Below are 16,486 nucleotides of genomic sequence, written 5' to 3' on the forward strand. Positions count from 1 at the left end.
GCCTGGTGGCCTCACAACTGGATCTCGAATGCCGAGCTCCATCGTCGATGTCATCAGAAGCCGATAGCAACAGAAATTCGAGAGCTAAAGTGGAGGTGGGTCGGCCACACACTTCGACGGGGCGGAAACGAAATCTGCAAGCAAGCGCTGGATTGGAATCCAGCAGGACATCGCAGCAGAGGCAGACCCAGAGGCTCATGGCGGCGGAGCTGGTGGTGCACAGGACCCTTAAGTAAGTAGTGAATTCGGAGATATGAGACTCATTTTGCTCCGGGTCTTCTGGCTGTTCTTCATTTATCACCTGCTGATCATTCATCACAAGTTTTAAAATATCGTCATCTGTATGAGCTTTACAAGCATATCGTTTTTCGTTTAGATGATGGGTTGAGCAGTTATCAGTTGTTCAGCAGCAAAGCGTGGGACTCCTGGAACAAAGTTATTATGGACCCGGTTTGAAACAACTCAGGTGTCATCCAACCATTTTTTTTTGTTACGGAATTTTAAACATTTTTGAATGCTATGGGGTTATGAAACTTTCCAATAACTACCAATCGCAATTTGTTGTTTGCCGTGACAACATATCTAACAATCATCGAAACAACAACACTAACCGTAACAGTTTCCGCAGCAGTGTTAGTCAGAATAGAAACAACCTACTGCCACCTGATCGAGAGCTTCTTGCGGCAGCGAAATATCGGTTTTCCAGACCGCCGCAGGCTAACTATCGACCCACGATGCAATTCCAACGAGGGGAAATCTTAAACCACTACCCGGCGTGCGATGTATACCCACGTACCGTTCCAGCGCACTTGCATAACGGGATGGCTGCAACTGCATCATGCGAGGCGTGTGTATGCAGGAATTCGTGTTTTGTACGAAATTGACGCACCCCTTGGAGGAAGACAATGATCCGGCAGACCCCGACATTATCCAGGACTTGACGACTTCTCTACATCAAGGAGAGGTACTCGTTTTTTCTACAAAACTGACACACTCCATAGAGGAAGAAAATAACGAAGATCACGACACTTTGCAGAACGAAACAAATTCGGAACATGGATCAGGGGTAAATAATTTTGATAATAGTTTTATGAATGACAGGTTACCATCAACTTCTTCACCTAATCTTCAGACCAGTACAGAAATTTTGGTATATTGCCAAAATGTTAACCGCATGAGAAGCGCCGGTAAAATGAATGAAATTAACAAAAATATATTAAGTTCTACTTACTCTGTCATAATGGCTAATGAAACAAGTTGGGATGATAGTGTGAGAAGTGAAGAAGTTTTTGGTAACAATTATAACGTTTATAGAGACGACCGCAATTTTCAATGGTCTGGAAAAAAATCGGGAGGTGGAGTATTAATAGCGATTTCGACCCAATTGAATTCAGAAATTATTATGGCTACTAAATTTAAAGAATTCGAACATGTATGGGTAAAAGCGCAGGTAGCAGACGAAACACATGTCTTTGCTTCGGTATACTTTCCTCCAAACAATGCTCATAAGGACACGTATGATAAGTTTTTTGGAAAAGCGGAAGAAATTTTGTCTAGTTTACCCCCTGAAGTAAAAGTTCATATATATGGGGACTTTAACCAACGCAATGTTGACTTTATTTCTGATATTGACAATGAAAGCATCTTACTTCCAGTCGTTGGGGAAAATGAAACACTCCATTTCATTTTTGACAAAATTGCAAATTTAGGACTCTATCAAATTAACCATGTGAAAAATCAACAAAATTGTTATTTAGACCTTTTATTAACAAATACTTATGAAGATTTCTGTGTGATTGAATCGTTAAGTCCCATATGGAGAAATGAAATGTTTCACACAGTAATAGAGTATTCTCTATTCGTTCACATAAATGAAAGAACCAACGACTGCGAATTTGATGAAATCTTTGATTACAATTCAGCAAATTATGATAACATTAGAAATAGATTGAACATTGTCGATTGGCAAGCAATATTAAGAACTGCAGGAAATGTTGAATGTGCAGTTGACGTATTCTACAATGTGTTGCTTGAAATAATTCTTGAAGAAGTGCCAACTAAAAGAAGAAGACGTTAGAGTCATGCAAAACATCCAGTTTGGTACAACAGGGAACTGAAAAATTTAAAAAATCGAAAGCAAAAAGCGCACAAATTTTATAAAAAATATAATAGTGAAGAAACTTTGGCATACTATTTAGACATTTGCGATCAGTTAAATTTGGCCGTGAATATGGCATTTGAGGAGTATAATTTAAAAACTGAACTTGAAATAAAATCTTGTCCTAGAAACTTCTTCAATTATGTGAAAACCAAATTAAAATCTGATAATTTTCCCTCAAAGATGCATTTGGACGATAGGATAGGTGAGAACTCGGATGATATATGCAATTTGTTTGCAAATTTCTTCCAAGAAATATATACTACGTTTTCAGAAGAGGACCGTGACCGTGAATATTTTGAATCATATCCAGAATTTTCAAGTGACATCAGCGTAAGTCAAATCAAGGTTCATGATATCTTAAAGGGTTTAAACAATTTAGATGCATCTAAAGGTCCTGGCCCTGACGGTGTTCCGCCAGTTTTTATGAAAACTTTAGCAATTGAACTTACTGCTCTATTATTTTGGATTTTCAATATGTCACTGGAATCCGGAAACTTCCCTAAAATATGGAAAAACTCGTTTTTAGTGCCTATCTTTAAATCGGGTAAAAAATCCGACATACGTAATTATCGTGGTATAGCTATTATCTCTTGCATTCCGAAACTTTTCGAGGCGATTGTAAATGAAAAACTCTTTCTTCAAATTAAAAACAGAATAACTACTATGCAACATGGCTTCTTTAAGCCGTTCAACAACTACGAATTTGCTCGAATTAATTAACTATTCCTTGAATGCAATGGATAACGGAAACCATGTAGAAGTGTTGTATACAGATTTCAGCAAAGCGTTTGATCGAATTGACATACCCATGCTTCTTTTTAAACTTCAAAAAATGGGAATTCATTACGCACTCCTCAAGTGGCTTGAATCATATTTAACTGACCGTCATCAAATAGTAGAATACAAAGGAAAGATATCAAATCCCGTTGATGTCACTTCAGGAGTTCCTCAAGGCTCCCATTTAGGACCACTTTTATTTATTCTCTTCGTCAATGACATATCTTTCATTATTAAGAAATTGAAAGTTTTAATATATGCTGACGACATCAAACTTTTTTTAGAAATAAAAGATGCCAAAGACATCATCACATTCAAAGAAGAAATTCAAATATTCCATACTTGGTGTCAAAAAAGCCTGCTACAATTAAATATAAAAAAATGTAACTCCATTACCATTAGTAGAAAACAAAAGCTACCCGATATAACAGTCACTTTAGGAAACCAGATCGTAGAAAAGTGTGATAGAGTCAGGGATCTAGGTGTTATTTTAGACTCAAAACTTACTTTCGGCGATCATTATAACACAATTATTAACAGAGCTAACAACATGCTTGGTTTCATAAAACGTTTCTGCTATAACTTTCACGATCCGTATACGATAAAAACATTGTACATTGCTTATGTAAGGTCGATATTAGAATATTGCAGCATAGTTTGGTCACCTTTTTCAATCACACACGAAGAAAGAATAGAGTCCGTTCAAAAGCAGTTTCTATTGTATGCACTCCGCAAGTTAGGTTGGACTGTATTTCCTCTGCCATCTTACACAGCTCGGTGTATGCTCATAAATATCCAAACATTAAAAGAACGTCGTGAATTTGCTATGATTTCTTTCGTAAACGATATCGTAACATCGAATTGATTCAATAGAACTATTGTCATCCTTAAATTTATATACACCATCTAGGCATTTACGAAACAGAAATATATTTGCTACAAATCGTCATCGTATGAATTATGCCAAATTTGGACCCTTGAACCAAATGATGGATACATATAATAAGCACTGCGATAACATTGACTTTACAATGACAAAAACTAAATTAAAGCAATATTTTAATTCGTCGCATAACGTCAACTAGAAGTAATGTTTTAACTTTTTCTTAAGACATATTATAAAAAATATAAACAAAGACAAAATTGTAAAAATAGCACTTAAGACAACAATTGTAAAACGGTCTACACTGATTGACGACAAATAAATAAATAAATTAGATCGATCGAACCAACAAACGATTCTGACGGCAACATTTTAAAAATCATTTCCGATTAGTCCTAATTGTAATCATTTTATTTGAAAGCTCACGACGGCAAATTTCCTCGTGGAATTGTTCCGGAAAACCCTCAATACTTGTTGTGCCGCTGGACAATACTTCCCCGCAATTTGCGTTTTCTTATTCCATATCATACTTTGAAGATAAGAGCCCAATGTTGCGAAAATTGGAACGTTTCTGGAACATGGCAACCTTCAGTTATCGCTTGGGTTTTCATAATAATCATCGCCGTAGACACTGTTTTGTCCAGTCGCCTTTGGTTGACGAACCAAAGAAACAATGCATCTTCAAGATGTTTACCGTATGCGTGATAATGTTTGCACCATCGTACAAATAAGTTTCACCTGTGCATACAATGCCTTGGTTTTCTTTGCATGCACGTAACCTATAGCTCATATCGTAGTAGACTGTGTGTAAAAGAAAATGATTTACTTAGTTTGACAGTTGCACCATGACGAAGTGGCAGCGTATTCGTGATTTGTCCCACGCGCAAATGTCGCAAAAAGACATTTCAATCGCCGTGAGAGTGTCCCTGTGGACCGTCAAAAGAGTTTTAGACCAAGAAAAGAAAGGACAACTATCCACGAAGGTGTCCACAGGTCGTCCGAGGTCAGCTCGGGTTTCGAGGGTTATTGCTGCTATCAAAAGGAAGATTCGGGTGAATCCAGTGCGTTCAATAAGGAAAATGGCAAAGGAACACGGGATCAGTGACTTTACGGCACGGAAGATCGTAAAGGAAGATTGCGGGGCGAAGTTGAGGGCACACAAAAAAAACTCCCATGATTACCGACCGCATCCGGGAGCTACGAGTCGAACGATGCAAGAAAATCTTGAACTTCCTTAAGCAAAAAAAATCCGGTAATCCTGTTCACCGACGAGAGCATGTTTACCGTCGATCCCGTATCAAATTCCAGAAACGACCGGTATATTAGTTCTCTTTTGGTAAAAGACGTGGCCGATGAGCACAAGAACGTGTATCTGACCAAGCATCCTGCTAGCGTTATGGTGTTTGGATTGGTGGCTTCCGATGGCAAAAAATGGACCTGGTGTTCATTCCAGAAGGCGACAAGGTCAACACGGAGGTCTACATCGGGATTTTAAGTAAGTATGTTCTTCCGTGGATCAAAGAACAGTACGGTCCGAAGCCAAATGTTGTATTTCAACACGATGGGGCTCCGTGCCACACCTCGAACCGCACTCAGAAGTGGTTCCAGGAACATCTTCCGTTCTGTGCGATGGATATGTGGCCGCCATCCAGCCCCGATCTTAATCCGCTGGATTACTCAATATGGCGCGTCATGAAGGCAAAGGCCTGTTCAAAACGCCACCCGAGTACAGTAAGCCTCAGACAAACATTGACCCGTACCTGGAGAGAAATGGATCCAGACTACATAATTAGAACCTGCCGTGCATTCCGGAAGCGTGTGGAGACCGTAATTGCAGCAAGTGGAAACTCGATCGATGATTAACATAGTTTAAGACTCTGAGAAACATCCCCCCTTTGAATAAATAAAAAAAACTCGAAAACGAAATTTTAGAGATTTTTTTTTTTAATTTTGTATTTTGACGTTGCTCAATGGTGCAAACATTATCACGTATACGTTGAAACGTATTTGAATCTTTTGCTGCGCTAACAGTTCTTACTCGATACAGCACGAAGTATGTAACCATCGTATAATAATTGTGTGTGTGTGTATTCCCTCTAACCCCCACTGGCCGGCAGTGTTATTATGGAAGAACTCTCTCTACAATGTCGCATTTATGGTCATTGTAGACAGCTTTAGTCCGGGAGTTAGAAGGTGATAGCTCTATTGCAGATCCAGCAACCCATTTCAGAATGTCTGGAGAGTCACGCCCATTCCGAGGTTACTTTCACTCACAATAAGCCCCGCATGTATGCATCACCGTTATCAAATGGATATTGGTGATACATACACACTTCCAGGTTCGAAAATATTCTTTTCAACCCTGGCATGTATTTAGTGTAATTTTGATATTTATATTTTTTTTTTAATAAATGGAAAGCTCTTCGCCGTCGTTATTTGCTTCTTTTGGAATCCCTTGGACTTTTTCTCTAACGCTTCGTATTTCATTCCGTGCTTCACCGGCAATTTCCTTCCGTACATGTAACCATCGTATAATAATTGTATAAAAATCGCAATTATTCGTACGTAATTTATACGTAACGCACTGGTAATCACTGTTGGAAAAGTGATTGTTCAATAATTCTATTTATTTGTTGTTTTAGAAGAGTTTTCACAATTAAAAGTCATAAGTATGACAATTACATTAAGAGATAATTTTGATCGAAAAAATAATGAGGAATAAATTTAAGAAGGGGCTGACAAAATCGGGAAAGCACTGTATTAAACAACGATCGCGAATCTAAAGCAACGCATAACACATTTTGATATGTTTCAAAACTCACATTCGAGTAGAAATCCGTTTTCGACGGAAAATTTCTAGGAAATTTACACTTGACGCTACAACATGTGCGCTTGGATCCCAATCCACCCAAGTTCGAAAACCACACTGGATTCAATGGAAAGTGACATGACAATTCTCGCTATACAATAAAGAACGCTCCAGTAGTCAGCTGCTCCGTCATGCCGTCTGTACATAGCTGCTGTCATGGTTGTGCAAGAGATAATAACTCTCCGCACATATTGGACGAAGCGGGCTCCGCATTGGTGGTGACTCAGCTAGATACAGTATCCGTTTATCACGAGTTAACCACGCAATCAACCAAACGCAGTACGGCAGCAGGCGCCAAAACCAATTTGACATCAACAATACCTAATAATGCAGGGTGAGGTGTTTCGCTGCTCTGGAGCTGAATACCAACCACGTGCTCGCTCGAGAGTGGAAGTCAATATTTTATTTTATGTTGCATCATTCTCGTGAACTTGAGAATTTGTCACTCCAATTTCCGTAAACGACAAGCAAAGAAACCTGATCTCATTTTAACACCACCATGATTGGGTAACCACTGTACTATAGAAGATTTTACCATCAGTCAAACCCTCGTCAAGCCACAGCCGGCCGGTCGGCGACGGAAGAAAATCGATGGTTGTGTTTACGTCTGAAAATTCTTGCCCCATTCCCTTATTTGAATTGGGGCATAACGTGGCGAAAAGAAGTAAAATTGGGGGGTGGGAAACCGTAAAAAAACAGCACACTTAATCACACATTTTTACGACCGTTTGATTTCTCCAGACTAGGAACGGTAGCGAAATTTTTTGCGGTCTTGGTTCGAGTCGAGTGGGGGAAACCAATGCCACCCACGCTGCGCCCCATACCACACTCATCAATAATCATTCACGATGGCCATGTAAACACAAACGGATCGAAAACATCTGCAATGCATCTTCTATCCATCTTCGGTCTCGTTATTATTGCTCCATCGCTTCGACCTGATGGTGATCAGGTTATTTACAAAGCTTCATATTTTGATCCTTCCATGGCTGTGATTGGATTTATTCGGGATTTTTTAGATCTATGGAAAACCGATGACTGCTGGATTTATGTTTTTAATGATTTACGAGATTTATTTGTGCAGTATTTTTTCTTTATGATTGCCAATTAAAAAATACGAATAAGAAACTTTGATTACGGCCTTTCAATTTAAAATTTTTCGCTTAAAATGCGAGGCTGTTACAGAAATTTGAATTTTTCATCCCGCACCAGGGGTACCGAATTCGCGCCAAAGAAAACAACACTTTTTTCATAGCTCAGATCCCCATAAGAACACACAGCACAACTAAGAAAATATCTAACTCTGTCTGTTTACTTTTCATGCACCATCAGTGAGGCTCCCTATTTTGATTTCAGTGGTGGCCTTGGCCCTTGACTATGTAGTTCGCACCAGATTGAAATAGCTTAATTGATGAAGCTAAAACCATCCAAGGATTTGTAAACCAAACCCCACTATGCTGAAAAGTCATCATTAACAAATGTAATTGCTATTGCTCTTCTATTATTGTATGTGATACAAAAACACCCATCCAAATTTACTTTCATTTATTTAAGATAATCATAGGTCAAAAATTGTCCAATGTACAGTTTGATATGATGGATACGTGATTGATACTTCGGACATTTGGAAATGAATGTTGCTCATTTTCTAAAGGCGGGCAATGGTTAGGTTAGGTACTCTATTCTGAAATCTTTGAAAGGGAATCTACTATCATGCAGAACAAAACGTCCAATGTAACACTCAATGATTATGTTATTGAGATGATGTCTGATGTACAACTTGACTAGTCAAAACGTCCCATGTGGTTTTTTCTATATTGCAGCATGAAATTCAAAGTAAAATTGTGATTTTACCGTTTCTACTGAATTTTCAACGTTATTGTTCACTGACTACCTTTGAAATAGTATTGTAAAATGTATTGTTTCTAAACAGTCAAAATAAAATCCGTCGAACTTCAACTTCTATTTTCTCAAAATAGCGGATATGTTACATTGGTCTATTGGAAAAGTGACGCGAGAAATAGCAACATGTGCGTAAATAGAATATTGAGTTGGAGGGGGCATGGCTCTAGCTGACAAGGCATGAACTATCGCAGAGCTGGTAGCGATCACTGCTGTCAAAAATAGTGATTTTAGTGACCATGTTGAAGAAATAAGTGACCAAATAGTGTCTTACAGTTGTTAAAATAGTGACTAAAACGTGACTTAAGAGAAGAAAAGTAGCACATAAAAGCTATATATTTGCAAGAATCTAGAGTCAAATTCCATGCACAGTTTTAAAGGCTCGTGGAATTTTATTATTATTTCTAAGGACCTCATCCCAAGGGAATGGGAAACACATTTTTCAGAAAAACATCAAATGCTATCTGCTTTCAAGGTAGTTCTAAAGAGTTTTAGATTTCATGTGAAGCATGATAGTTTTGAGTGGAATTTCAAGAAACCCTGAATTGAATTAAAAGTAAATTTGAATGAAAACTCTTAGGAATTTCTGAGGAGCACAACTCCAGTGAACTTCAAAGGAAAATTCCAAGGGCATTCTGAGAATAATTTCTTAAATTTTGTGGTAGAAACCGAATCGGGAGCATAAGTCCTTGGAATTTAAAATTATAAAATACAAAAAGGAGGATTACAATTAAATCTGAGAATAACTCCAGGACATCTTCAAATGAATTCGAAAAATGAATTCAGGAGAGTTTGCCAAACAAATTATGAGAAGAAATCGAAGGAATTTGTGAGGAGAAATGCCAATGAATTTTTATGAGACTTTCAATGTGAGTAGAATGCCAAGGGAAGGAGTGAGTTTCAAAAGGAAATCGGGAATGAATTCAATGAATATTCGGAGAATCTTTCTAAAGGGTTCGTATTGTGGAGAATTTCAAGGTAATTCCTTGGAAAACTAAAAAGAAAAATTCAGAGGATAGCTTCATCGAAATTTTGAGGAATATTTCAACTACTTGAAAGTTCCCAACTTTTTCCTAAAATTAATGAAACTGCCTTGAAGTTCTTTTGTAGTTTGAAAAACTAGCCTGATGCTCACAATACTTCTCATCAAATTCCCAAACTTCCCTGAACTTTTCTAACGATCATGGATCTCCTCTAAAGGTTTAACAATTCGTTGAAATTTTCTAAACTTCTTTAAAATTTATGTGACTTCTCTAATGTTAACGGAACTGCTCTGATGTTCTCTGTTCTTTTCTGAAATTCTCAAAACTTCTCTGAAGTTTTTGCAGTTCTCATGCAGCTTGTTGTACTGTGCTGAATTTAATTGATCGGTCCTAAAAATGTTTAAGCTTCAGTGAACTTCTGAACTTATGCGAAGACCTCAATTAACTTTTTAGCGTCTCTGAAGTTATCTGGAAATCTGGGAACAGCTTTAAATTTCCCACTTATTTTCTGAAACTAATGGAACTCCCCCTGAGATTCCTCCAATTTTTCAATGCTCCCGAATTTTGCTAATGTTCCTAAAAAATTCGCGGATCTCCTCTTAACCTCTAAAAATTTCTAAAAAGTTCTCGAAATGTTTCTGAAGGGCAGCCTTCTGTAAAGTTTTTGAAGTTTTTTCTAAATTTCTGGAACTTCTGTGCTCCCGCAATTTTCATGGAATTAGAACGAAATTATTAATATAGTTCTATGATTTTCACTGGAGTTCTCAAGATTTTTATGAAGTTCATGGAACAGCTCTTAAATTATCGACACTAATTTAAACCTTCTGCAATAGTCTAGATTGTCCCGGTGTTATTGAAACTGATTAAATGATTACTGAATTTCTGTAAAATTCTCCGCAAGAACCCGCAACTTTACTGAAATTAATTGATTTGCCTTGTAGTTTCGACAGTTTTCATTAAGTATTATAACCATTATAAACGCTCACTAATTTTCCCTGAACTTTTTTTTTCTCCTTGATTTGTTTTCCGTCGATCTTATTTTCCGTGCTAAGCACCAATGCTACCGACGCCAGGGAGGCAGCTCCCACACCTGGATCCTACCCTACCTATCGAGCCATCAACTCATGAACCGGGGACCAACGACTTTTACTTCCCTTCCGAAGGAAGATGTGATCAGAGATAGTCGTGATAGTCGAGTATTAGTACAAGCCACTGAAGAAGTCTGCACATTTTAGACGAAATACGCGTATCTGTCAAGGATAAGCAAATAAGGTAGTGGAATTAAATGGAAATTACTAATCCTTCTCTCTATCATTCTACAGGTATTCCACTAAGACTCCCACATTCATCAGGAGTGATCAGAGATGTTTTCGGATCAATCAGAATTCTTGGAATACCCCATAATTCCACGGAACTCCTTGTAAGTCGCTGCAAATTTTCTTAAGTTAATGGGATTATTCTGAAGCTATCTGATCGTCCTGGAAGTACTCGGAACTTCACTGAATTCATGAAACTATCTAAAAATATCTAAATGTATTAGAAGTTCTCTGGAATTTCTTGAAGATATCGCTGCTTGCTAAAAGATCTCACATTTTTCTAAACGTAGCTAAATTTTTGCATTTTTTTTAAGTTCTTGAAATCTTCATGATATAATACCCTTAAAATACTCTCACGTTATCGGGATGTTCATATAACTTTTATCACGTTTTAGAAATTCTCTCGGAGCTTTACTAAAGTTTCCGGAAATTCCCTGAGTTTCTCGAGACTTCTTTACGGTTTTTACAATTTCCTTGAAATTATTTGAACTGCCATTTGATTCTCTGATCTTTCTTTACGTACTCGAAGCTTCCCTACATCTCTTAATTCTATTGAAGATCTCGGTCCTGCTCCTAATCAAGTTTTCTATATTTCTTAAGTTCACTTGACACCTGTGAAGTTCTCTGAAATTCTAGGAACTTCATAAAATTTTCGGATACTAAAAGAATGATTCTGAGGCTTTGACATGTATTTAGAATCTTAGAATATGCCATTTTTGAGAGATTTGAAGCTTATGAAAATCTATTCTAAATTTAGAAGAAAACAACAGGATTGGATATTAAACAATATTAACAATATGAAACTTAGAAAAACAGTCAAAATGTGGGATTTTGATAAATTTGCTATAGATCCCTGATTTAGATTTTTTTTTTCAATATTCCAGATTTGGAAAAATACAGTCGCTGGAAAATTGTGTGGACTTGGAAAAATGATCAGGGTTCTGAACATGAGCATGATTGACCGCCCACGGTTGCTACTCTGTTATTGCCAGATCAGCTGTAGTAACACAGAGAACCAATAGACGATACTTGGGACTAGCAATCATCCTCAATGTGTAAAAACTTGTGATCTCAAACTAGGCAATACCGGCGTCGGCCGCGCCCGAACAAAGGTCAAGAAAGGAAGGGGCAGGAATGTGTTGTCGTGACACTCGCTTTGATGGAAGCCGAGAACACCTCTGCACTTCTACGAGGAATCACTGGGATATTGGGTAAGAGGGTAGAGTTTGCAGCAGAGTTCGTTTTGGTAAACGATAAACTGAATTGATGTCTTAACGATCATATAACGCTAACGTGCTTGGGATTGAACCCACGGTCTTCTGCTCAGAAAGCAAAAACTTTTTAATCATCGAGTTGCTGTTATTATTTTGTAGTCATATTAACAAATAAAACGATTGATAAATCTTGAATGTGACTCACGATGTTTTGCTCAGTAAGCAAAAACGGTCGTTCTAAAGTCATCGAGCCCTTGATATCACTTCATACCGCTATTCGAGTTGTTGTAACTGTTCAAACCCGGCACCGACGACGACGACAAGTTTCGCAAAATGCACGATAAATAAGCGATTTGACCATAAACCTCTTCAATATGAATATTCATATGACCGTGTTTTTCTGCTCAGTAAGCAAGCCACTGAAGGCAACGATCTTGCAAACCCGAAAACTAAAAGCTACGAAAAAGCCCCTAGGCCTTCATTAAGTTCCACTTTCACATGACGTTATTTTCGATATGAAATACACAATATAAGAATACAAAACGGGAGCGGTCACTACCCGAGTCTTGCCACTACTAACAAGGCACAAAAAATAACGAGGTCCAAAATGCGTTTCTTTGCTTACTGAAAACTCCTGTTCAGGACTAGGGCCCGGTGAAAAATCCTACTCCAGTAACGCAACACGAAAATTGTATCTACCAGCGCTACTGGATTGAAAAGATAAAAATGAATAAAAGGGAACAAACTCATCAAGTTTAGCCAAAGGCAGCTTTATCCTTTTCGAGAAACTTATCAATCTCGCGCGATTTGTAGCGCGTTCAAGCTCCTCCGGGCTAGCCCTCAGCAGGACCGTGAACAGAAAAGCTTTGATAAGGCGTCTTCGTAGGCTCCTCCGCGCCTTCGGTTATTTGCTGTCTTTTTTTAAACGCATCACATATCATCATCATCATATCATCAAATCTGCATCATCGAAGAAAAATTCAACGGAGCTGTGACAAGAATCCTAAATTTATTCTAGGATTAAGCCCTGACGAACTCTTAAAAGAATTACAAAGGAGTTGGAGGGAGAACTTCAAGGAGAATTCCTAGGTGATTCTGTAGAGAATTCTATTTGGATCAGTGGCGTCCCGTAACCTTACTTTTTACCTGTGCACCAACTTTCAAAACCAGATTTATTGCCATATTCATACTCGAATCGGTTGAAATACTTTTAATATTCCAGTTTCTTTGATAACTATCCATTGCAAGCAATATTTTAATAATTGTTTATATTTTGAGAGTTGGTACACAGGTAGATTGAGGTTAAGGAAACGCCACTGATTTGGATTGTGAGGAGGATATCAGGTGAATTTTAAGGAGAATTTAAAAACAAATACAAACAAAACTTAAAGGGGTTTCTGATAATAATTTCAAAGAAATCCAGAGAAAGATTTACAAGACAACTTTAAGCAAGATCCGAGAAAAATGACGAAGGAATCGTGTTCTGAGATAAATCAAGAGAAATGCTGGAACTTTAAATTAAATTCTTAAGAAAGTTTCACGAAAATTCAGCACATAATTCCAAGGTTCTAATGAGAATTCCAAAGGATTGCTGTGGAGAGTTTTGCGAAAGGTCAAGTAATTTAAAAAGTTTCAGATAATGAAGAGTTGAATAAACCATTTTTGAGCTGAAGAAACTTATGTTTGCTTGATTAAGCTCAAGCTGTTATTCAGCTTTTATTTTTTGTTGGTAGGGTTAGGGTTTATTGATTTTTCCCGGTTCTCCCGTCAAACCCCCGGCTTCTTTAAAAATTCCCGGTTTTCCCAGTTCGCTGGCCATCCTGGTAGTATATTTCTTCACATGTCACACCGCTACTTTTGAAATTCGCGGGTGGAAAAGGTGTACCTGGAACATATTTAAACAATCTGGAAAATATCGTACTCTGTCTCTGTATCTGGGAATATGATAAAAAATCTGGAATTCTGAAATGCTGGCAACGCTACTCAGAATGGCAGAAAGACCGAGTAGATACCACTTAATTCCACTCATTTGAATTTGTATCCATGAAGATAGATACGTTTTTCGACTACAATGTGCAATCATCATCGTTGTCACGGCAGTAAAGAAGTATCGAAAGCGATACTCTTCCATGCCCAGGGTACCAAACCATTTGATTTCAACAATTTTCCCCTTCATCAAGCCAGTCCACTGCAGATGCATCGATAACGTAATCCGCCTTATCAATTGAATATTCTAGTAACGAGGTGTACTACACTACATGCTATCAGAACCACAAAAAGCCCTGAGGGTTTCCTATGCATTGAGTGGTTTCCGTTCGGTTTGAAACGATGTTGTAGATGTGAAAATAAGCGAAGTATGGCTGAAGAATATAAGTAGTAATTACTCTTGACGTTATAATCGACGTTGCGTAGTGTTTCGTCAACAGATTAACCACACTTACCACATAATTTAACCAAACCAACGCGCAGAATACGCTTAGTGAAGCATGGATTTTCAATGCTGTCCAAATGCAAGCATTCTTCATCACTCGGTACTATGTAGGTGACAGCATTGTGTGAGGATTGTTATTATCACTCAGTTTATACAAAACAATCTGGACGATGCGTGGTAGAGACATGTATACTAATATTATGTGTTGTTGTATGTATATAAATGTTAGTTTTCCAAGCATAGGATGACTAATATAATACGAAACGTTAAATGTATGCTCATGGACTAGCGCAAACTATTGGAAACGATGCGGGTAAATATTTGATCACCACACACCATAGCAGCAACGACAGCACCTACCTACATAGTAGGTACTTAGAACAACACAACTGGTCGGAATCTGGCAAATCTCGACAAACATAGTAAAAGGTCCAATCTACATTGATCGATTATCTTCATTTATCTTCTATTAGAAGTGCGAAAATAGATTATCTGAGGGTAGTATCTGTCAGTGTTTGCAAAATGGTCTGCTGTTCATCAGGCATCACTTATCATTGCAATTCGACTGAACAAATCAAACAAGGTAAGCAGCTGTTACAGAGCAAACAACCAACTAGCACCCACTTGTAAAATCCCTTCATTTCAGCTCATTGGCGCTTTAGCAGCTAGATGTAACATGATCGAGATGGCATTGAAACCGATTATAACCAACCGACCCAACGATTCATAAATAATTCAAACCACTTTGGCTTGGGCAAACAGCCCTTCTACCAATACTGTCCCAACCAAAGGCAGCAGCCGTGCCCCATGCGTGTCGTGTCCCTTACATGTGTATTAGAACTCCGGCATCACAATTACTGTGTGACCGTGTGTAATAGCTATATCCAACCAACATGGGAGTAAATAACAATAACACACAACCGGGCGGTATTGCAACATTTCGGCCCCTGTTTCTCGAGATTGTCCGCTTCGTCTCCTGTGGCAATATTCACCGGTAGTAATGTATCTACCAGACAGCAATGATTCGTAAAATACAGACGAAAGCAACACGAACGCGCAGAAAATGAAATATGCTTCATTACTTCTGAATCAGTGTCAGCAAATACCTATGATGTAAATAAAAGCAAAGCGCAAAAAGAACTCACGTGGAAGCCGTTCTGGTTCGGCGCGTAATTATTGGCGATGGAAGCTGCAAGTGCGACGGACTCAACGGAATGCCGGACATCGGTTTCGTCGGCGTCGTCATGCCAACCGACGAGGGCTTATCATCGGTCGTGATCTGGATATTGTTGGACATTTTATTCGCTATTTCCCGCGGCGAGATTTATGCTAACAAAAACTATCCGAAATTTCGCACCCAAATTTTTCTGGATCAATAAAACACACTCTTCCGCTACTGTAACACTTTTAGCACCTGCTTGTGCGTAATACACACGACACACTAAGCACGCACGATTTCAATCACTGGGCTATTTAGCACGCCACCAACCAACACCGGAACATTCCAGGAAAGCGTCACTTTTTGGCTTGTTGTGGGAAAGGACTCTCTCCTTTTGCCGTATCCTTGCTTCCTGCTTTCGATGCCTTTGGGCTATGCTGCACAGCACACCACGAGATAATCACAAAACGCAATACACGTCGAAGGGACAAACACGATTATTCACTTTCCAAAAATGAAGGATGTATTCCTTTTGTTTTAAACGATAGAGGACAACCAGCCGATACGTGATCAATCACAAACAATAGATACTCGTGTTTAGAAAAACTCTATAGTAATTCAGAGAATAACCGTTCCGGACCGAAGATCAGCGATGACTGACGAAGAAGTTCGTTGAATCTATTGAAACAGTTTCCCGAGCCAGGGATGCCAGTATGCCCTATTATTCATTGGGATACCTAAAAATCACATCAATCGAGTATAGTTTTATATAACGTTTCCTACGACTCTAA

General features: G+C 38.4%; 1 protein-coding gene across 1 annotated transcript in view; it reads right to left on the reverse strand.

Annotated features, from left to right (window-relative positions):
- Window positions 1–16,334, reverse strand: part of LOC135699326 (cold shock domain-containing protein CG9705) — an 82,687-nt gene extending 66,353 nt beyond the window's left edge. Inside the window, exon 1 of the mRNA XM_065219576.1 lies at window positions 15,682–16,334. Within this exon, the coding sequence (XP_065075648.1) occupies window positions 15,682–15,833 (152 nt within the window). The 5' untranslated portion in view covers window positions 15,834–16,334. The remainder of the gene's footprint in view (window positions 1–15,681) is intronic.
- Window positions 16,335–16,486: the final 152 nt, after the last annotated feature.

The sequence above is a fragment of the Ochlerotatus camptorhynchus genome, unplaced genomic scaffold, assembly GCF_037179485.1.
Source record: "Ochlerotatus camptorhynchus isolate MF236.1 unplaced genomic scaffold, CSIRO-AGI_Acam_v1.1 ptg000105l, whole genome shotgun sequence".
Classification (NCBI taxonomy): Eukaryota; Metazoa; Arthropoda; class Insecta; order Diptera; family Culicidae; genus Ochlerotatus; species Ochlerotatus camptorhynchus.